At 49.8% G+C, this 22,058-nt stretch overlaps 1 protein-coding gene and 1 long non-coding RNA gene across 2 annotated transcripts; one reads left to right on the top strand and one right to left on the bottom strand.

The window, feature by feature from the left end:
• Positions 1–302: 302 nt before the first annotated feature.
• Nlrc3 (NLR family CARD domain containing 3) lies at positions 303–19,163 on the bottom strand. The gene is given in 17 exon segments (XM_087202978.1): positions 303–1,179; positions 1,442–1,525; positions 2,114–2,197; positions 2,826–2,909; positions 3,286–3,369; positions 5,413–5,496; positions 5,887–5,970; positions 6,563–6,646; positions 7,129–7,212; positions 7,830–7,913; positions 8,567–8,650; positions 11,332–11,415; positions 12,030–12,113; positions 15,830–15,916; positions 17,153–18,320; positions 18,323–18,901; positions 18,986–19,163. Coding segments are annotated over 17 exon segments (3,111 nt in total). The 3' UTR covers positions 303–1,088.
• On the top strand, positions 15,418–20,806 carry LOC110345765 (uncharacterized). The gene is made up of 2 exons (XR_002389365.2): positions 15,418–15,793; positions 19,066–20,806. It is a non-coding gene; the product is annotated as an uncharacterized LOC110345765 (long non-coding RNA).
• The last annotated feature ends 1,252 nt before the right edge of the window (positions 20,807–22,058 follow it).

A 22,058-nucleotide genomic window follows, 5' to 3' on the forward strand; every position in this document is an offset into this window, starting at 1 on the left:
GATGAGAACTGTGATGTTCATTGGATTTTTTTCCCTTTCAGCCCAGACAGCTAAGAAAATTTGCCACACAAGAATCCAATTTGCTCCCCCCAACCCCCGCCCTTTAATTCTTAAAATAGGTTCTAAGTCACCCAGGCTGAGCTTGAACTTGCGACCTCCTGCCTCAAGCTTCCAGAGTACTGAGATTACAAACTTGTACCACCATGCCTGGTTTTGCTCATCTCTGGAAGGCTAACACATGATAACATTAGGCATCAACATTTGTATAAATATATATATATATATATATATTTTTTTTTTGATACCAGGGATCACACTCAGGACCTTGCTCTTTCAAGGCAGGCGCCGGCACCACTGAGCTAAATCCCCAGCCCTAGGCATCAACATTTGATGTGCTCTTGATAACCAGTGTGCCAGGATCCAGATCACACAGGCCGACAGCATGCATGTTTTAGAGAGCTTGTAATGAATGAAAAGTGGCAGAGCCCTTGGAGACTTGCCTGTGTCTCCGGAATATTAGAATTAAGCCCTTCATTTATCTTCACAAATTTCCCGTAGTATTTCTGTAAGTCTCTAAGGATCAGACCTTAAAACTTTCTTCTTGAGAAAAGGGAGAATGGCCTCCACTCTCACCCCTGCCAAGCTGAAGCTCTTAATGGGCTTGAAAATGGCAGCTTATTTCAGAGCAAGGGATGACGATAACCAAGGCAGTGGAAACGGGCAGCGATACAGGTTTGGTGTTGGTGTTGGGGTTGTTTTAATTGGGACATTAGTGCACGGTGTAAGTCCACAAGCTTCCTGCACTGTTGACCTTTTGTTCTGAGGGCCTTTGTCCTGAGTCTTGGCAGCAGCTACTTCCCTTCTCTGTGTAACAGGAGAATGTCCATGCGCCCCTGTTGGGACTGACCCTGGGCAGAAGCAGTGCCCAAAATCTCTTTTGACAATGTCTTTCCTTTCTCTCTGCACCTGCTGTCTTACTGGCTCGGCAGCATTCCCAGGTCTCAGGAGGCACCTGGAGAGTGCACTTTCTGTTCAAAAGCTTCCACCTGAGTCTCTGCCTGTCCTGCCCTGTACACTGGGAACTTTTCTCACATTTCCACAGTGCACATGGGAGCATTTGTCTTGATAGCCTCTGAGATCATTCTAGCCCCGGATTCCCCAATGTGATTTCCCTGGAGACTAGAAGAGAAGGGTTAGGGTTAGGGCAGGTTCTCTTAGAGTAATCATCACTGTAATAAATGCAGGGCTCTATAGAACCTCTGTGCTTTCAGGGTCCCAGCCCTGGACTAGGCTCCCATGGGCTTCCTCTTACACTGAGTTCTCCTGTGGAGCTGCTGGGGGCATGGGTGTCAGCTGGCTCCCAGGACTGGGCTAAAGACAACCTGGCCTCTGGGGGAGGGCAGGAGTGACCAAAAAGTGTGGATGCTGCTGAGCTACTCACTTGATGTGCTGTAGCCCATGATTCCCAGACAGAGCCATGGCGACACCTATCACTCCATCCATTCCCAAGGAGTTCTCTTGAAGACTAGGCAGAGTAGAGTTGGGAATACCATGGTGAGCCATCAGGACAGAAGAAACACCCAAGGAGAGAACATTGCAGTATCTTATGGGGGCAGCAGAGGGAACAAGCAGTTCTAGGGTTGATTTGATCACAGGTGCCATAGCAACTGCAAAGTGGTGGCATCTGACCCCTGAGATGGGTATCTACAAGTAGCTAAAGTGCCCTAACTATGAGTGCAGGGTTTTTTTGTTTGTTTGGTTGGTTGGTTGGTTGGTTTTTTTCCCCCTGATACTGGGGATTGATCCTAGGGCCTTCACATTGAAAATTTGTTTTTGAATCAGAGTCTTGCTAAGTCACTAAATTACCCAGGCAGGGCTCGAATTTGCAGTTCTTCTGTCTCAGCTCCCAGAGGGCTGGGATTATAGGAATGCACCACCACACCCAAATTGAACCAGTTTTCAAATGACTTGACTGATACAGTTTGAACAAACCCAACTGCAATGGATATGGACTGTAATAATCAGAATAGTTCAACTCATTCACATCAAGAAGGAACAGAGAGAGGAGATCATCAACATTTTATCCCACAGGTAGGTCTGACCAGCCACTTACCTGAGCCTCCGGAGACTGGAGTTCACCTTCAGAGCATTCGCCAAGGCCTTAGCTCCGGACACCCCAATGGCATTTCCTCGTAAGCTGCCATGGGAAACAGGAAACTTTAGGTGCAGGGATGGGCTCAGAAGTGATAATGATGCCCTTCTAGCTGGGTCAGCAGTCACACAGGAGGTAAGGGTCACTCCTTCCTCACTCCCAGGCCACAGAACAGAGCTGAGCTCATGGAACAGGACACACAGGCAGCAGTGAGACCGGCCTGGCCTGGGTCAACCTTTGCCACTCCAGAGAAAGAAGGGCTGGGCTGGGGGAGGCAGCACTCTGCCCAGCAGATGACCAATGCACTCAGCATCCCAGGACTCACAAGCGCAGGGGTATGGACATGCCGAAGGGCCTCTCAGAACTTGGCTCCCACCCCAGGAGTTCACCTTCTCACAGATGATCTACAGAAATTGTCTGTCCCTAGGCAAGGCTCCCAGACATGTGCAGTCAAAGCAGGGCCACCCCAGAGACCAGGCAGGCAATCGTGGCTTGGAGAAAAGACGTGAAGTGGTAATGGAGAAGCTGGGGTGCACCTGACCTGAAGTAAGGATCATGAAACTGACCTGTGAGTTTCTATGTAAACGAATATTTTTCCCCACATCTATTTCTTTTGAACTGATAGCTTGGGTTTTTTGGGCAAAAGACTGTCACTGGAGACTGCAATACTCACTCGAGAATCTCCAGGGTTCTGTTCACAGCCAGGGCCTCCCCCAGCGCCAGAGCCCCCGGGGCACCAATGGAGGCTACCTGGAGACTGCAAGAGGAGTTGGGATCAGTGCAGGCAGGTGGGACCTGCTGCCCTCATGTCTGCCCCAGGCCCAGCCTACCTCCCTTCTCTCCACCCCTTGACTAGGGCTTGAAGGGGAAAAATGGCACTGAAGACTATTGGCACCTCCCACCAATGCCTAAGACAGAGACCTGGCCACTGAGGATGGGAAGGAGAGGTAGTCTCTTGAAGGGCTGGTGGGAATGCTCACTGTACCCCTAGTTCGTCCTAGAGAACTCTGACTCCCCAATTGCTGATATTAGGAAAAACAGACACACCTTCCTTGACTGGTAAAAATGGCCTGTGGCATGAGAGGATGGGGAAGGAGCTGGCCTTCTCAACCCCGCACCCCTCAGGGACTTACTAGAGAGCGGTGAGGGCTGTGTTCACCTTCAGCGCAGTGGCCAGTGCAGAGGCTCCTTCATCCCTGATGGCATTCTCCTGCAAGCTGAACAAGAACATGACCCCTTCGGGCACAGGGGGCATAGGCCAGTACCCCAGCAAGGACACTGGGCTCGGGCTTTCAGATTTAATTCAAACCACACATACCAGTGCCCCAGAGATAATGCCTTGCTGTGTAGCCATTTAGCCGTGGCCTCATACTCAACATGCCAAGGGGTCTGGAGGCTACATGAGTCTGGGTGAACCATCAGAGGCAAGCAAGAAAAGGGACATGTGGGAGTACTGTCAACAAGCGTCTGGGACAAAGAAGGGTATACGCCAACCAGAAAATTAACTTGAAGCCCTCAACCTCTGGGCCATTCTTGCTGGTTAAGGCTTGTTAAAATATCTTTTCATGCCTTCCAAATTGGAAGGAAATTGCAGGCCCTGAACCTGTAAATGGAGTTTAGGTCAAGTGGACACTGGCATGTTCAAGGGCGCAGTTGCATCCATCACTTGACATTTGAGTGCACCCCGTGTGCTAGCCGTGTGCAAGGCAGCAGTCATAGTTCTGCCCGGTGGGAACTCAGATGAGAAGACACAGTCATGTAAGCAGCTGTGGTGCCCAGAAAAAGCAGCTCTAAGCCATAAGCAGGGAGTGAGACGTGAGGAGGGGCTGGCACATCTCAGGGACCCAGAGAGACTGAGCTGAGATCCTGGGCTGGTGAAAAGACAAGGCCTGGCAGTGAGAAGGAAGCAGATCTTTAGGGGTCTTCTAAGGCACACTACAGGTTGTGCTTTACTCTGCATGTGCTGGGCAGCCATTTGAGGACCCCACCTAGGAAAGGGGCAGACAATTGATTTGGAAAGATCTCTGGCCCGCAGTATGAGGAGGTGGCCTGATGTAGTGGCTGCCCACTAAGGCAGGTGAGTGGTGCTGGAGCTGGATGGTGGCTGGCAGGACATGGAGATGAACTGGGAGCAGAGGTAGTGCTTCTGACCTGCACTGCTGGCACTCAGGAGGGATGGGAAACCAAAAAGCAGGCTTGTGGAGGAGAGGACACAGCAACCTGCAGTACCTGGGGGACACTGGGAGGATGTGTGGAAGAGTTCAGGAGAGGCAGCTGAGATATGAACACTCGGGACTGAAGTCACTGGAGCCCTGGAAGAGGAGGAAAGCTCCCAGAAAAAGGATGCCATTAAAGGAAAGAGGGCCTAGGCCACAACCCTGGGGAGCCCAAGAATCTAAGAGTGGATGGGGAGAAAAGAATGAAGAGGACCAGCCAGACGGGATATCCTGGAAGCTACAGGAGAGGATGAGGCTCAAAAAGTTAAGCATCGAGTTACCAGCTGACCCGGCAGTCTTGCTCCCCAGTCTATACCTCAGAGAAATGAAGCATATGTCCACACAGAGACCTTTGCACAAATGTTAACAGTACTATTCATAATAGCCAAAAACAGTGGAACCCCAACCCAAATGTCCATCCACTGACAAATGGATAAATAAAATGTGTGTATCCACACAATGAAATAGTTTTCAGCCATAAAAAGGAAAAAAGTATTGTACGACATGGATGACATGTACAACATGTATGACATGGATGAGCCTGAAAAATATACTAAATGAAAGTTGTGCTGGGAGTGTAGCTTGGGAGTAGAGCATGTACTTAGCATGCATCAAGGCCAAGGGTTCAGTCCCCTGCACATACACACATAAAATGTAGGCCACAAAAGATATGTTAGATGATTTGATTTATATGAAATCTCTAGAATAGGCAAATCCATGGGGACAAAATAGATAAATGGTTTCCAGGGATACAGGGAGAAGAAAATGATCACTATCACTGATCTTCTTTTTGGAATGGTAGCAATGTTCTAAAATTGATTGTGGTGATGGTTGTATAACTCTGTACATTGTACTGAAAAACAGCAAATTATACATTTTAAATAGGTAGATTTTATGGTATGTGGATTTTATTTCAGTAAGGCTGAATACATGAATATATATTCTGCTCTTATGGCAGAGATGGCTATCTGCCACCGAGGTGCCTGGGATGCTGAGTTTTAAGCTTTCCTTGCCCCTTCCCAGACACCCTGCGAGTGCACTTACTCTAAGCTGGTCAAGCTGCTGTTGAGCTGGAGTGCTTGTCCCAGGGCCCTCGCAGCATCCACCTGGATGAAGTTCCACTGCAAGCTGGGCAGACACAGACACATGACCGTGCAGCCCAGGGACAGAGTCAAGGACCTTCTAGAGTGGTCTGATGGCAGGGTGAGTCTCTGCAGGATGCGGTGGAAGGATTCCAGCAGCCACCCTCAGGCTCAGCCCCCAGACGGTCAGGGTGTGCTCCATTAGTGGTGGCCACAGGAACAAGCTCAAAGACTCCACAAAGTCTGGGTCATCCCAGGTCCTGTCATGGCACCCACCTCTCAACTTGATCTGTTCAAGGTTTAGCCTCAGGATCAGGACCCAGGATGGGGCACAGCTCCCTAAAGGTTGGCAGTCTGGGAAGGTCCCTGAGATCTCAGGGGTCCCACAAAGATAGGGTCTGGAAGGGGTGTGTGAGGGGAGGACCAGCAGACTCACTGTAGGGACTTGAGGGCGCAGTTTTCTCTCATTGCCACTGCGATGGCCTGGGCGCCCTGGTCATAGAGGAGGTTGGCTGTCAGGCTGAGATGAAGGGAGATGAAATAAGTGAGCAGAAGCCCACTGTGAAGCCCCCTGTCCTTGGTCACCAGGAAATCCCAACCATTCTCCCCCCTCCCGAGGACCAATGTCTTCACTGATGTTAGTTATCTGGTTCACATCTGTAGAGAACCTGTGTGCCTGACCCCTGCCCTGGAGTCTTATGGCAAATCTTGACGAAATCAGCTCAGGGGTTTGGTGACAGGTCACATGGCCAGGGGTTCATGGCACAATGACATGGCCCCACATCGACCCTTCTGAATTCCTTCGCATGAGTTTGCTGGTTAATCCTCAGGAGTAAGACAGGTACAGTGTCACACTATCCTCATCCATGTGTGATTTATACCACAATGGGGGGGGGAGGGCTTGTGTCAGAGTTATCACTAGACAGCAGGTCCTCTTGCTGTCCTCTCCCCACCTAGGCCCTTCTCCCACCTTGTGAAATGGTGATGGCACTGAGGGCCTGGCTCGTTATGTCCAGAGCCCATCTATCTTGGGCTCTGGGTAGGCAAGGAGGCCATGGACATAAATGACCCAGAGGAAACACCATCCCGACCCTCCCTGGCCCTCCACGTACTCCAGGTGCTTCAGGGTGGTGTTGCTGCTGAGAGCATGGGCCAGGGCCTGGGCTCCCTTGGGGCTGATGGAGTTTTCCCGCAGACTGAAGAGAGAGAGAGGACTCTGAGCATTCAGCTGGGCTGGTGAGGCTCCTGGCAGGAGCCAAGCCCAGGTATTCAGGCTTTTTGAAGCCCCAGAAGCCTCAGGTGGGCTCTGAGAAATCTGGGCTGAGGTGTGAAGGTGCCTGAGCTAGCAAGCCAAGGATCTGATGGCTGGCAGCCAGGTGTCCCCACTCAGGACTGTCAAGAGTTCAGGGATGTCCAGAAGGAAGAGGACAGAATGGCAAGACTTCGGAGGTGTGAAGGGCAGGCGAGCATACTTGAGTACCTGATGATGGGCTTACACATAGGAAGGAACAGTAGAACAGCCCCTGAGGGGCCACAGCTGTCTCCTGCCCTCCTGAGAGAGCAGGAAGAGGGATGGGATGCCATTTTCAGAACCAAGCCTGCCCGACCATAGATATCCCCACAGCAGATTTCCCAGCCCCAGACTTGCTGGTCAGAGGGATGCCCTGGATGGACTTACTTGAGGCTGAGGAGGGTCTGGTTGGCACAGAGGGCCCCCATCAGTGCTGCCAGTCCCGCATCACTGATGGAATTGCTCTGCAGGCTGCAGACAGAGGATGGGGCTCCCTTCATATGGGGTCCCAGGACCTGGAGGGAACTGCCTAGTCCAGCCTGGGACCACAGGCACTGGGTTCTTTAGGGGTTTGGGGGACCTAGAATCTGCTCTTCTCATCCTCCTTCCCTTCCCACCACCCCACCTTCTAGCCCCTGCCATGTTAGGGCAGGTGCATTAGCACAAGGCCCAAGGTTTGGACTCTGCCTTGACCTGAGTGGCTCCAAATGTCCTCATAGAAGGGGTTGTTGGCCCTGTGGCCCAGAGAAAGTGCTGCAGCAGAGTCACCCCAGAGTGGCAGCCCCCCACCTCACCAAGGCTGCTACAGCTGACTCCCTCTTCAGCCACCTGTGCTCACTTACCAAGGGCACAAAGAGCTTGTCATTCTGAAAACTCTAGAGCCGACCCCAACCCCTACGGTGCAGAGAAATGGGACTGGTGAGGTGGGAAAAGGGTGGATGGAGGGCAGAGACAGGACAGAGTATGCCCAGGTCTGGGGTTGGTAGGGTACTGGCTGGCAGTCCTCCCCTAGAAATAACACTCCACCATCTGCTGGATAGAGGCCCTAGGAGTAGTTGTCACCCATGGAGGGGGTCAGGCAGACTCACTCCAGGCTCAGCAGCCCCTGGTTCACCTTCAGTGCCTCAGCCAGGGCCTTTGCACCTCCATCACCAATACTGTTACTGGACAACCTGCAAGAGACAGATGCTGCTGAGTCAATCTCTTGGAGCAGTAGGGTGGATCCAGGCCTAGGGCTCAGGGCTCGGGGTCAGGAGAAGCTGTCTCTGTTGTCTCAAGAGGCCCAGTGCAGTTTGCTCTGCCTGAGACCTGTCGATCTGTAATTTCTGTAAGTAACCACTCTACCTGTAAGAGATCAAGGTAGGAAAGTCCCTCTTGATGACCTGCAATGGCAGGGGGTGAGGTCAACCCATGCTGAGATGTGTTTGTGCTATTTTATCTGAAGACAATCAAGAAATGCTGTTTCATTTTGCCAGCTGGGAAGGCAGTTAAGTGTGAGCCTGAGAAGGTTGGGGTTCACACAGTCCTGGAAATCTGGGTCTCCTTTCTTCCAGTCCAGTGCTTTGGAGCCTTAAACCAACTACCCTACTCCCAAACATCCATCCCTCTACTGATACACTCATCCATCCAACCATCTCTCCTTTCCATCCATTCACCCATTGATCTATTCATCCAGCCAGCCATCCACTCACGCACTCATCTATCCATCCAATCATCCATTTACCTATCCTACCATCCATTCATCTATCCCCATGCTTACTGGGTAAAAATATGTAAGATGTGCTGGGCATTGAGAATACCAATTTGGCCCTTCTGCATTTCTCACATGAGCTCCTTCAGACTCTTGTTCTGCTTCAGGGCTTCTGCCATCTTCTGAGCTCCCAGAGGCCCAATGCTATTCTTCTGCAGGCTGTGGGAGATGAGAGAGGTTCATCAGCACAGCTGGCTATAGCCATTCCCAAGCTAAGGACAGTGTTGGTTCAGGGGGAGAGATCAGAGACAAGTAGGGGGTACCCTGTCCGTTTATCTCAGCAGCGGGAAGGGGTCTTGCCAAGGATCCGGTGCTGTAGTCCTACTGGAGAATAAGAGACAAAAGCAGCTGGAGCCTCCCTTATAAGGTACCAGAAAGCAGAAACCAGCAACCTTCCAAGTGAGAACTTCCATGCTCAAGTCCTGCTGGACCCTCATCAGACAGTCTACCCTCATCCAGTCCAGCCAGCAGCCTGCCTCCCACCTTGAGAATCCTCTCTGGAGGGAGTTCCTGGAGGACATACAGGGCAGTGTCTTGCCTGTGTGAGGCTAAATACCAACCTCAAGATAAATGTAATCTTCCAAAAAGGAAAGAGAATCACTCCTCTTTCTTAAAATATTTCCTTGAAGCAAATTGAGATTGCAAATCCTCTCTTTGTCTCTCGGAGATGTATCTAAGTCTCTTTAAGAGTTCATTTGGCCTGCTGCCAGTTTCACAGTCCTGGGGTGTCTTTATCAGGATCTTCCTAAGGGCCCTGGCACCCTCTCTTCAAGCAAGGTTGGGCCCTGCCTCCCTGTACTGTGGGAATTAGCCTGGGTGCCTGGCTCTGAGTTGTGAAGCACCTGCTTATCATCCAGACAGGAGGAGGTTTATTTTTTCCCCCTTGGGATAAAAGCAATTTGGAAACACAGATGGCCATCCCAATTATTTGGTGAGTTTAGAATAAGCTATGTGTGACAAATGGTCCCATTGGGTCCCTTAGAGGACAAGTTAATACAGTATTTGCCTTGAGAACTTGTATGGAATGGGGTGTGTCTGTTGGGAAATAGAAAAGGGGGATATTTTTGTGTCTTCGCAGCATCATTGGCGGGTTGCCTGAGATGCCCACTGCAGTCACTTTAATATTAATTCAATACTAAAACTGTTCTGTTCTTTCCTACAGTTGTGAGATTTTCTGGGTTGGCAAGAGGTTTATTTTCAGTAATTTCTCCACACCTATTCTCTGGAAAACAGTGAGCATCAAGTTTTCCAGGCCAGAAAGCCTCAGGATTGCTCTACCCATTCCTCCTTGCAGGAAAGGCAGAGGCCAAACAGGAGAGAGGGGGAGGGGAGGGGAGGGGAGGAGGGGCATCCACTTAGTGCAGCACACAGAGCATCTGGTTGGTGGCCAAGGCCTCAGCCACGGACCTGGCACCATCATCCTTAATGGTGTTGCTCTGGAGGCAGCAGTGGAGAAAAGGATGTGTCATCAGTGGAGGAGAGAATGCCCAGAGTGGCCCAATCTCCCACCTTGGGGGGCACCTCTATGGTGCAAGATGCCCTGGGGCACAGGAGGGGCAGCAGGTGACCTCAGGGAGAAGAGGCTCTGGCCATCATGTGCCCTCCTCACTGCCCACCACACAGGAAACACAGCTGGCCCTTCCCACCCTGGGTTTCTAAGCCCTTGCCTGCTAGCAGGGAAAAAGGTATGCAGGCTGTCTGGATCAGACAATAACAAGGTCAGCAATAGTCCTCATTATAGCTAAAAGTCACATTGCCCAGGTATTGACTAGGATGTGGAGAAACTGGAATTCTTAACACTGCTGGTAGGAATATAAGTGGTCCAGCCTCTATGGAAAATAGTCTGCAGTTCCTCAAAAGCAATTCTGTTCCTAGGCATACACCCAAAAGAACTGAAAATGGGTGTTTGAATACTTATACACAATAGCCAACAAGGGCTGGGGATGTAGCTCAGTGGCACCATGCCTGCCTGCCAAGTGCAAGTTCCTGAGTTTGATCCCTGGTACAAAAAAAAAAAAGCACAATAGCCAACACTTATTCATAACAGCCAAAAGGTGGAAACAACCTAAATGTCCATCATCAGATGAATAAAACCATGATCCATCCTTACAGTGGAATATGACTCAGCCATAAAAATGGAATGAAGCACTGATGGATGCTACAATACAGACAAACCTTGAAAACATTATGTTAAGTGAGGGAGATAGATACAAAAGGACTTATTCTATGATTCTATTTCTATTAAATGTCCAGAATAGGTAAATTCATGCAGACAGGAAGCAAATTAGTGGTTACCACAGGGAGGGAAGAATGGGAAGTAACTGCTAATGGGTACAGGGTGAGTGATGAAAACATTTCAGAACTAGATAGAGGTGATGGTTGCTCAATGTTAACTCAACGTTATGAGTGTACTAAATGCCAGTGAACTGTATACTTCAAAAATGCTAAATGTTATGTGAGTTTCACCCAGTAACAATAAATAAACAGAAAGCAAAAGAGAGCAGAGCAGTGGTACCCACTCAACTGAGGATGGCTATAACCACGGGCTCCTACAAGGGACACAGCAAGCCACACTGAACGTTGGCACCTTCTGGAAGAAGGGTTATTCCATGTCCTGGAAAGCACTTCAGGGTCAAGTCTGATATCACAGCTTGGCAAATTTACAGAGGCATTAAGAGGAGGGAAGAGCTCAACTTGAACCTTACCTAGGATACAAACTCCCTGGCATTGCATTCTGAATCACCACCATTCTGAATCACCTCCCACCCCATAGGTACAGGAGGCAGGGTTTTCTGGACCCTCTCCTGGGGGCGGTGGGGCAGGGAACAGGGAACGCGTACCTCAGAGAGGTCAGAGTTCGGTTAATCTTCAGAGCGTCAGCCAACCCCTTGGCTCCCTGTGGTCCGATGGTGTTACTGCGGAGGCTGGCGGAGCAAGAAAGAAAAGCAACTCCCAGGTTGGGAAAGAGGGACAGAAATTACACTGACTTTGGGGCAGGGGATTTAGCTTAGCGGTGCCGCCACCTGCCTTGCAAGGGCAGGGTCCTGACTTCCATCCCTGGTACCAAACAAAACAGACAAACAAACAAAAATACACTGACTTTGAATGTATGATCCATGAAGGAAGTATGTCAGTGTTTAGGATTTCATGTTTGATGGACCCAGGCAGAGATCTTTATGTAGGTGAACAAGGAAGGAGTTTCCCAAGGTAGCCCCGTGTAATGAGGAAAGGGGAGCAGGACCCCAGGGCCTGTAGGCTTGGGGCAAGTGTGGAAGTGAGGAGAATGCTGTGCTCAGGTTCGGGCTGAAAATGATGTGCTTCCTAGGATGAGACTCAACAGCCAGGGAGGCTGTGACTTTGCTTATTCAGCTGCCCTTAAAAGAGGACATGTCCACCCAGGAGCCCAGGCACTTGGAACCTGCTCTACATGGGGTAGGGTACCATGCCCAGAGCCTACCACGGGCTGAACCTGGGGTATCATTACACACGAGGGGTTCAAAATACTCCTCATCCCAGTGGGCTTTGGTGTCCTACTTACTCCAGAGTAGTCAGACTTCTGTTGACCAAGAGGGATCTGGCAAGAGCTTTGGCCCCTTTGTTACTGATCTGGTTTTCAGCCAGGCTGCCCAAGGGAAAGGAGAGGGTGGTTATGGCAGGTTTATGAATCTCACTGCTGCCTCATCGTTATGCCTGTAATTCAACTCATGGTTTCCTCAGTGTTATCAGAGCCTGCACGTGGCTGGAGACAAGGTGAGCCCGGAGCAGAAGGCCAGGCACAGAAAGGCCCTTGAGCCTGGGAAAGCACAGCCAGAGCAGCCAGCAGACCCTGTCCCTGGCAAAGGGTCCCAGGCAAAGTTAGGCCAGGACCCCTCAGACACAAATACACCGTGAAGAGATGGGGCAGTTACATACGTTGGCAGTGTGGACCCAGGCCAAAGTGTGATGGCAAATGGCTCTCAAAACAAATCAGAAAAGAAAGAAAACTGATGTGTAGCACTTGCTGATCACCATGGTGTAAATATTCCAACCCTGATTCCCTCTGTTTACCATTCTCGTGTTTCATCTGATATGTCACCAAAGTTAGGACCTACATTTAAACTTTTGAATATGCCACAAAAAAAGAAGAAGCTAAGAACATCCTAAAGTTGCAGGTCTTTGTAAAGAATAGCGTATTTTAAAATATGCTTTTGTGATATTAGAAAATTCTTCATAAAATAGTTTTTAAAAAATATTCCAACCCTGGCCAATTTTAACATCCCCAGATTGCCAAATTCCTGAAAATCTAACAATCAGCTCTCTTGAGATTATACAAAAGAGTTCCAGCACACTATTGATCCTAGCTTTCCTCCTGTGTAAAATGCAAATGGTAGCATTCCCGTTAGACTAAGTTGAAAGTTAAAAATGAAAAAGGGCCTCTCAGCTAGACATGGTGGCACACACCTGCAATCCCAGCACTTGGAAGGTGGAGGCAGGATAATCATTGTGAGTCTGAGGCCTGCTTGGGCTACATAATGAGTTCAAGGCTAGCTCAAACTGCATAATAGAGATCCTGTCTCAAAAAAAAAAAAAAAAAAAGAAAGGCATCTCTTCACTTTGAAAGGGTGAGTCCAGCAATAGGCAAATGAATCCATCTGTGTATCCACTTCCAGAAATGATGCTGTTGAAGCTGCTTTATAGTTTTCTGGGCATTCAGCACAGGAATTACAGTTATTCAGTTAAAATCCCCCAGGCTGGAACTTTTCAAGCCACATTCCAAGGGCTCCTCAAGATCCTGGGGGAAACCTTCATGGGTAAGGCAGGTACAGTGACACATGTCTGTTATCTCAGTGATGTGGGAGGCTGAGGCAAGAAAATCACAAGTTCAAGGCCCGCCTGAGCTATTTAGTGAGGCTCTATCTTAAAATAAAAGGAGCTGGGGGGTGTAGCTTAGTGGTAGGAGTGCTTGCCAAGTATGTGGGAGGCTCTAGGTTCAATACTGTATGGCAAGAGCAAAAAACAAAACACACCACCAAAAAACCAAAAACCAAAAGAAACAAAAAGCCTCAGGAGCTGGGCATGGTCCCACAAGCCTGTAGTCCCAGCACTCAGGAGGCTGGGGCAAGAAGATCACCACGAGTTCGAAGCCAGCCTGGGCTACATAGGAAGATTCTGTCTCAAAACAAACACAAAAACAAAAACCTCAAGGGCCAACAGAAGGATGGAGAAACCAAGTGGGCAGGGATCTGAGGTCCTCACATCCCCTCTTTCAATCCTAACAGCTTTCCTTTTGTCTAGTTTTCTTACTGACGCTCTGCCTATGTATCACTTTCGTTTTATATTGGGGATTGAACCCAGGGCCTTTGAATTGAGCTACATCCCCAGCCCTTTTGAAGATATTCTTTATTTTGAGACGGAGTCTTACTAAGTCATTAAGTTGCCCAGGCTAGTCTTGAACTTGTGATCCTCCTGCCTCAGCCTCTCAGAGTACTGGGATTATAGGTGTATACTATCGCACCTGAGTTATATCACTTTTTAAAAAAGAATTTTATTGCTTAAGGTTTGAATATCATCCAGCCTACCTTCTATATAAATGTTCTCAAATTCTAGACAGTCTCCGTTACCTAGGACTTGGATGATGTTTCACAAGCAGCCAGGTGTTTTCTGCAGGATAACTTGCTCGGACATTGCAAACAGGAAGGTGGTTTGAGGACCAAATGTAGAGGGGGGGAAGAGCGTGTAAGGAGAAGTGTTTGGCTTTGTTCAGTATAATTTTGGGGCATTATCTAGCCTCCTTTAAACAAAACTAAAAGTTGATTATTTTGTCATACACTAAAAATATTAGAGGTTCCCAGGAAGGAAAAATATTAATGAGAACTTGTCATGATTATTTTTCTTTCAAACCTTTTGCTAACAAGGCAAAGATAATCCTGCTAAAGTAGCCAGCCCTTATACTTGTGCCTGGCATTGAATAACTCATTTAAGCCTCACAACAAAAAGGCTCCAATCTTGAGGAGTTTACCTCCCAGTGTGATGTATGGTGGGGGGGCTTGCGCCACGAAGAATTGTCTTGCCCTCCAAGACACTACAGGCTAAGGTCAGCTGGGCTGGTGGTCAGGGAGCCCCAGAGAAATACCCCAGCACCCAGGCCAGGTGGGCTTCCCTGGTGGCAGTGCTTCCTGTACACTGTCACACATGGTTTCCGGGGGAAGGAAGGGCCTCTGCAGGACTTCACAGGAGAGGATGTGGGAAGCTTGTGCCTGGTCCTTCCTGCCCTGCCTTGCCCCACACACCTGGCGCTTCTCCTGATTTTACTCTGTGCCCTTCAACGTAATGAGGCATTTCTCAGTTCTCACTACTAGTACAATGTTGAGCCTGAGGGTGGCCTAGGGACCTCCAAACTCTAAACTCCAAAGCTAGATTCCCTTTTAACCTCATTTTTATCTGTTTGGGCACAGAGGTGACTTTTTCAAGGTCACACAAAGCTGCAACTCTGACTGCTGTCCTCAATGATTTATATCCCTCCGACTCATTGAAAATTGTCCTTAATTAAGACAAAGATTATTTCAGAACCTGGAGGCTTCTGAGGATGAAAATGACTCCCTGGGACCTATTCTCCAGAATCACCTCCCTGCTTCTCAAAAAACACTGTATGTCATCACATTGGGTGAACTATGAACCAGGGTGTTACTCAGATCTGGAGATGGTATCCCAGCAGAGATTCATAAGCATCTAAGTGAGCATATAAACTTTTATCTAATTATAACAGTAAAGAAGCAATTATTAATTTGAAATGTAAAAAGCAACCAGGGATTTAGCTCAGTGGTGCCACCGCCTGCCTCAAAAGCGCAAGGTCCTGAATTCGATTCCCAGTACCTGCCCCCCCCCCCCATGTGAAAAGCAGGCCCGGGGACGTAGTTCAGTGGCACCACATCTGCCTTGCAAGCACAAGGTCCTGAGTTTGATCCCTAGTACCAAAAAAAAAAAAGTAATTTCACATTGAGTTTTATTGAAATTAAAACATATCAAATTAAAATTTCCAAATCCTGTGCCCTAATACTGTGTGAGAGAAAACGTAGAGTGGTATTTAGAGAAACGATGCCTGGGGACTTGCAGGGGGATGTGCTCCCATGTCTGTGAGTGTCTGGTCCTAATCAGTCATTTCTCTCTTCTTACACATGAGGTGCCTGAGCCTCGGCACTTTCGAGAATGGGCAGAAAGAAGCAGGCTGCATCATCAGCCACTTGCTGCAGATCCCTCTCCTGGTGGGCTCTGAGCTGAAGCAGGCTGGATGATAGCAAAGAGGTCCCATTCCCCACAGGACAGGTAAGCACCCTGGGCAGGCTGTGGGATCACCATTACCTGATCTTCTGAATGCGACAGTCCTTCCCGCTCAGCATGCTGCCCAGCAGCTCCATCACGGGGTCCTGGAACTGATTGGTATCCAGCCTGGCCAGGGAGAGCAGTGACAGTGAGCAGCCTCACTGCCCCTGGGCAGGGCAGGACCCCTCTGCCTCCTGTCCACCCCACCACAGCCCCACTGCTGTGGCTCAGAGACCTGGGCTCAGCCTGTGATGCTCAGACTTCCCCATGGGAGTAAACTGTGAGGCCTGGAGTTCATACCCAGGGGCTGCTGTCCCAACTCGGTGTGCCATGCATCTCTACAGGATGCCATTTACTAGCTGGCCTACTTCTGAGGCCTACTTCTCAGGTCCCAAATGACCCTTCCTGGACTTTCAAACCCAAAGGTCCACAGCAGTGTACGGAGTATAGGCCGAGGATACGGTCAGAGGTGCAGGTTCTGTCATCTGAGATGGCTCAGAAGGTGTTATGGATCATGTCCACCCAAAAAAGATACATGGAAGTCCTAACCCCCAGTCCCTAAAGAACATAGCCTTTCTTGGCCTGGTGGCACACATCTGTAATCCAAGCACTCTGGGAGGCTGAGGCAGAAAGATTGTACGTTTGAGCCCAGTCTGGGCAACTTAGTGACTTAGTCAGACTGCCTCAGAATAAAAAATAAGCAAGGGAATGGGGAAAAAAATAAGAACCAAGATATATTATGTAAAGGTACAAATTCTCAATAATGAATCTCAACATATTGTATACCTAAAATGTACCAATAAAATTAATGAATTTTAAAAATAAAAACTAAAAAAGTGCTGGGGATGTAGCTCAGTGCAAAGGCCCTGGGTTCAATCTCCAGACTACAGGGTGGAGTGAGGCAAACATAGCCTTATCTGGAAATAGGCCTATTGCTGATGTAACAGTTAAATTAAGGTCATACCACAGAGGAGTGGCCTTAGTCCAGTATGATCATGTCCTCACAGGAGAGGCAAGTGCTATGTAAAGACAGGCACACAGGGAGAAGGCCATGTGACAACAGAGGCTGAGACTGGAGGGAAGGAGGCAGCTACCTTCAAGGAGTGTTGGAGATGGCCAGCCAACCCCAGGGTCTAGAGATCCTGGTAGGATTCCCCACCACCACTTCCCTCAGTGATTTGGGGGCCTTAATTTCAGCTTCTAGCCTCCAGAACTGTGAGGGAATGGGTTGCTGTGTTGTTACCCCATCCAGTTTTGGAACTGCCACGGCAGCCCCAGTAGACTAACTCAGAGGGGTATGGGAGAGCCAGGTCTGCTGCTTGCTTCTCTGCCCCCACAGCTTGCACCCCAGCCCATGCCCACCTGAGGCTCTGACAGTAGAGCAGCTGGGGCAGCAGGCTCTGGAGGACACCCTGGCCAAGGCCCAGGGACAGATCAGCCTCCTGGGCACAGGTGTCTGACACTTGCAGGAGGTAGGCCAAGGCAGCACGGTTCGAGGGGCCGGTGAGACTGGCCAGGGCACCACTCCCCATGGCCTCTGCCACATTGCAAGCCAGCTCCGTGTGCTGTAGCTCCTGGAGGCAGTACAGGACGTTGACAGCACGGGCACACACTGCCATGTTAGGGCGCAGGCAGCCCTGCAGAAGCTTGGCCACCTGAGCTCGGTAGCCCTGGTGCTCACCCTGAGTCAGCAAGGAGCCAGCCAGCAGGGCATTGACCCTCGGAGACAGGAGACCTGAGAGGAAGCGCAGGAACACATCCAGCCGCCCGTCCTCGGCCTGCATGGCCTGCTGTGCAGCGCTCCTGAAGTGCGTGAGGAAGCCCAGTCTGGGCCAGGACATGCCACTGTCAGTGAAGAGGTCAAAGATGGCCCTCTTGGATGCACTGTAGTAATATGCAGCTGCCACATACTCCTGCAGGGACAAGTGGATGAAGCAGTAGGCCACTGAGGAGACCAGTGTCTCCTCCCGCTGCAGGAAGAAGCTGCACAGAGCACCTTGCAGCAGAGCCAGGTCCACACCAAAGGCCTTCATGTCTTGCTCGTAAAACACGAACTTCTTCTTGACTAGCCCGTGGAAGGCCATTCGGCCCAGTGTCCCCACCATCTTGCGGCTGCCATGGGCCACCTGTTCAATCCGGGGACTCACCCTGCCCTTCTCCTGACCCTCCCCGCCGAGAGCCATCCTGAAGTACCATGAGTAGAGCTCACACAGGGTCTGTGGAGGCCACAACTCTGGGTCCTGGGGTGCCACCCTGCTGCGAAACAAGTGACTTAGTACCGTGCCTGTGAGCCTGCAGAAGGCTGGGACTGTGCACATCAGATACAGGGCCCTGTCAGCCTGCACCTGGCTTAGGATCTGGCCCACAAGGGTCTGGTCCTCAGGGAACATCTGCTCTAAACACCCCTTGATCTCCTCCTCAGTAAAGCCCCGGATCTCAGTCATCCGGTCCACTAGGCCTCCTGGGATCTGACCGGCTGCTCCAGGACGGGAGGTGATCCAGACAGAAACTTCTGGGAAGAGGTTGCCCGGACAATGTTGGTGACCAGCTGGTTCACTTGGATCTCCCTCTTGGGGTCTGTACAGACCACAGTGTTGGAGAAGTCCAGAGGCATTTTACACTCATCCAGGCCGTCCAGGACCAGGAGGACCCTGGCTGGGACTGTCACTGCCAGGCTGGCCTCCCCAGCGTTTGGGATGACAGAGCAGATGAGTCTCTCTGCAGACAGCTTCTCATAGGCATTGAGATCCCGGAAGGTGAAAGGCACCACCAGTGAGAATTCCTGGCTGAGGTGCCCTTGGGCCCAGAGGCGGACAAAGTGCCTCACCAGGGTGGTCTTGCCCATACCGGCCACCCCAACAGTGATGGAGATGCGAGGTGGGATAGACACCTGGGACAGAGGCAGGAAGAGCCTGTCCAGGGCGATTGGCCTAGCAGGGCGCTGGCCTCCACGAGTGGCCTCCACCTGCGTGAAGTCGTGCTCCTGCAGCTGCAGGTCACTTAGGCCCTCCACCAGCAGGAGGCTGGCCAGCCGGTGCACAGGGCCACCCAGCTCTGGAGTGCCTCCCACTCTGCCCAGCAGGGCCTCTCGGTGCCTGTGTATCCTTGAATCTGCAAACACAGGCCAGGAGGAAGACAGGTAAGGGTTGAGCCAGGGGAAAGGGCCCCAGTGTCAGCCTCCCAAGTGCCCCTTACCACTGCTGTGGGGTCCCAGTGGAAAGTCAGGTGTTCCATCAGAGGTCTCCAGGGTCTGACCTCCTTGACTGCTCTTCCAGGCCAGCAGATCCACAAGGGCCTTCACCTGCTCAGCTGGAGAGCCAGTACCACGTGCCTGGATGCCCTCCCCGCCCGTCCGCACCTCCTGTTTCCTCATGGAATCCAGGATGGCAGTCAGAAACTGTGAAGACAGGGCCCAAGCCTGCTGCCCAGTACGTATCTGTCCAGTGGCCCAGGACAGGTGAGTTAGCCTGGGAAGAGGATAGAAACTCCCTTCCTCTTTTCCCAGTCTGGCCCCAACTCTATGAAGGGGCCGGAGGGCTGTGCACCCCTGGACACTGAGAACAATTATGTGGATGCAGGGGCCAACTGGACAGGACCTGGACTCAGACCCTGGTTCTGCCACTTACCAGCTGGGTGACCCTGGGCAGGCTGCGTCACCTCTCTGCGCTTTGGTGTCTTCATTTGTAACCTAGAAATGGGAGTAAGGTTATGAGCTGTTGGCTCAAAAGGAGGGAGAAATGAGTGGCCAATGTGGAAAGGATTAGCAATGCTGATTCCAGCCAGCTGACATTCTGGGACAGGGGAAAAATGTGGTGAAATGGAGACAGAGACAAGGTCAAAGTTGCTAGGGGTTGGGAAGGAGCACAGGGGATACGTAGGGTGGTGACACTACTCTGTGTGGTGCTGTAATGGTAGACGACAGCATGTCCAAACCCACACAATCCAACAGCAAGAGGAACCCTAGTGTGAACTGTGGACTTCGGGTGATGGTGCCGCATCAGTGTAGGTCCATCAATTGCAACAAGCAACGCGTACATGGGAACTCTAGTTCTCCATCAGTTGTTCTGTAAAACAGCTGGGCATGGACCCAGCACTCTGGGAGGCTGAGGTAGATTTTCACAAGTTCAAGGCCAGCCTGGGCAGTTTGGCAAGACCCTACCTCAAAATTTAAAATATTTTAAAAGGGCCAGGGATGTAGCTCAGTGTTAGAGTGTTTGTTTAGCATGGGTAAGATCTTAGGTTCAATCCCCAGTATCATAAAAAAAAAAAGTGCTCTAAAAGTAAAATCTTTTAATTTAGAAAAGAAGGAAGAGGGCCAGGGATTTAGCTCAGTGGGACTGTGCCTGCCTTGCAAGCGCAAGGTCCTGAGTTCAATCCCTGGTACAAGAAAGAAAGAGAGAAAGAAAGAAAGAAAGAAAGAAAGAAAGAAAGAAAGAAAGAAAGAAAGAAAGAAAGAAAGAAAGAAAAGAGTGGGAAGGAGGGCAGCTGGCTCTCAGGGAAGCAACACAGCTGCTTCTCTTAGTTTTCCTGGGACTCCCTGGGAGCACAGGGTCCCACCTGTTTGCTCCTGGGGATGGTGATGCAGAGATGCCAAGGGGGAAGCCACAGTGCGTCCTACTTACACACATCCCTCACCTCCTTGGTGCCAAGAGAGGCTGCCCCATCTGCAGTACCCCCCAAGCTCATAGCTCAGGTGGATACTGAGAACCCCAAGCCAGCTGCCACTGTCCACCCCTCCTTACCATGCACAGGGGCCACTGCTCTCCCTCCAGCAAGGCCCCAAGGACTCAGGGGTGGGGGTCAGCCACCTGTTGTCTAGGGTTCTAGGAGAAAAAAACATAGAGTGGGGTCAGCTGAGACACAGCCCATTGCTCCTAGTACAGCTCCTCATTAAAAATGATCCAAGTGTGGGCTGGGGATTTAGGTCAGTGGTTCAGCTGCCTGCTTTCCAAGCACAAGGACCAGAGTTCAATCCCCGGCACAAAAAAAAAAAAAAAAAAAAGAAAGAAAAAAGAATGATCCAAGTGTAGGCAGAACCAATAGAGTGAAAATGGCCATACTTCCAAAACTGTTATAAAAATTTAATGCAATCCCAATCAAAATACCAATAGCATTCCTCACGTACCTAGAGAAAACAATCCTAAAATTCATATGGAACCAGAAGAGACCTAGAATATAGCAAAAGCAATCCTGGGCAACAAAGGCAAGGCAGAGAGCATCATAATCCCCATTTAAAGTTATATTATAAAGCTACAGTGATTAAAAAAAACAGTATGGTATTGGAAAAAATAGATTTGAGGGTAAGTGGAACAGAATAGAAGATGAAGAAACAACTTCAAGCACACTCAGCCACCTTATCTTTTTTGGGTTTTTTTTTCTGGTACTGGGGATCGAACTCAGGACCTTGCACTTGCCAGGCAGGTGCAGCACCACTGAGCTACATCCCCAAACCCAACCACCTTATGTTTGACAAAGGGGCCAAACACCTTCACTGAAGGAAAGATAGCCTCTTTAATAAATGGTACTGGAGAAACTGGCTTTCCACATGCTGAGGATCAAACCTAAACCCATATCTCTCACCATGCACTAAACTAAAATTGAAATGGATCAAAGGTCTAAATATTAAAACAGAAAGAGATGGGCCAGGGATTTAGCTCAGTGGTTTTGCTGCTTGCTGCGCAAGCCCAGGGACTTGAGTTCGATCCCCAGTACCAAAAAAACAAAAAACAAACAAACAAAAAAAACAGAAAGAGTTAAAGTCATCGTACCACAGTGACACATGCATACCCGTTTATAGCAGCTCAATTCATAATAGCTAAATCTTGGAAACAGCCCATATGCCCTTCAACAGATGAATGTGTAGGGAACAGAGAGAGGGGACATCACCAGAACCCCTGCAGTGGGGTCCTGTTCTCCTGTGAGCCACAACAACACCAAGTAAATTAAATAATAAAGACAGGAAACAAGACTTAGAGAAGAAGCTAATCTTTGAGCCTGATCAGTGCTGCTTTGGGCAGCAAAGACAACAGCACTCCAAGCTTGTCACTATTTATTGGGTTTATAGGGCATATCAAATGACTCAGATGGCAACTGATAATCCTAAATTGACAATGATCTTATAATTGGAGGAAGTATCAGATGTCCTGGAGGGTGGTAGTAATCCTATGAGTTGAGGATCTTATGTTGATAAGGATCTTAGGTTGATGAGAAGCTTAAATTGATTAGGATGATGAGATGAGCAAAACATTCTTAGAACAGTAGGTGGGAT

Source organism: Heterocephalus glaber, unplaced genomic scaffold, assembly GCF_053883595.1.
Source record: "Heterocephalus glaber isolate CG9 unplaced genomic scaffold, H.glaber_assembly_v1.0 deba00001781, whole genome shotgun sequence".
Taxonomy (NCBI): domain Eukaryota; kingdom Metazoa; phylum Chordata; class Mammalia; order Rodentia; family Bathyergidae; genus Heterocephalus; species Heterocephalus glaber.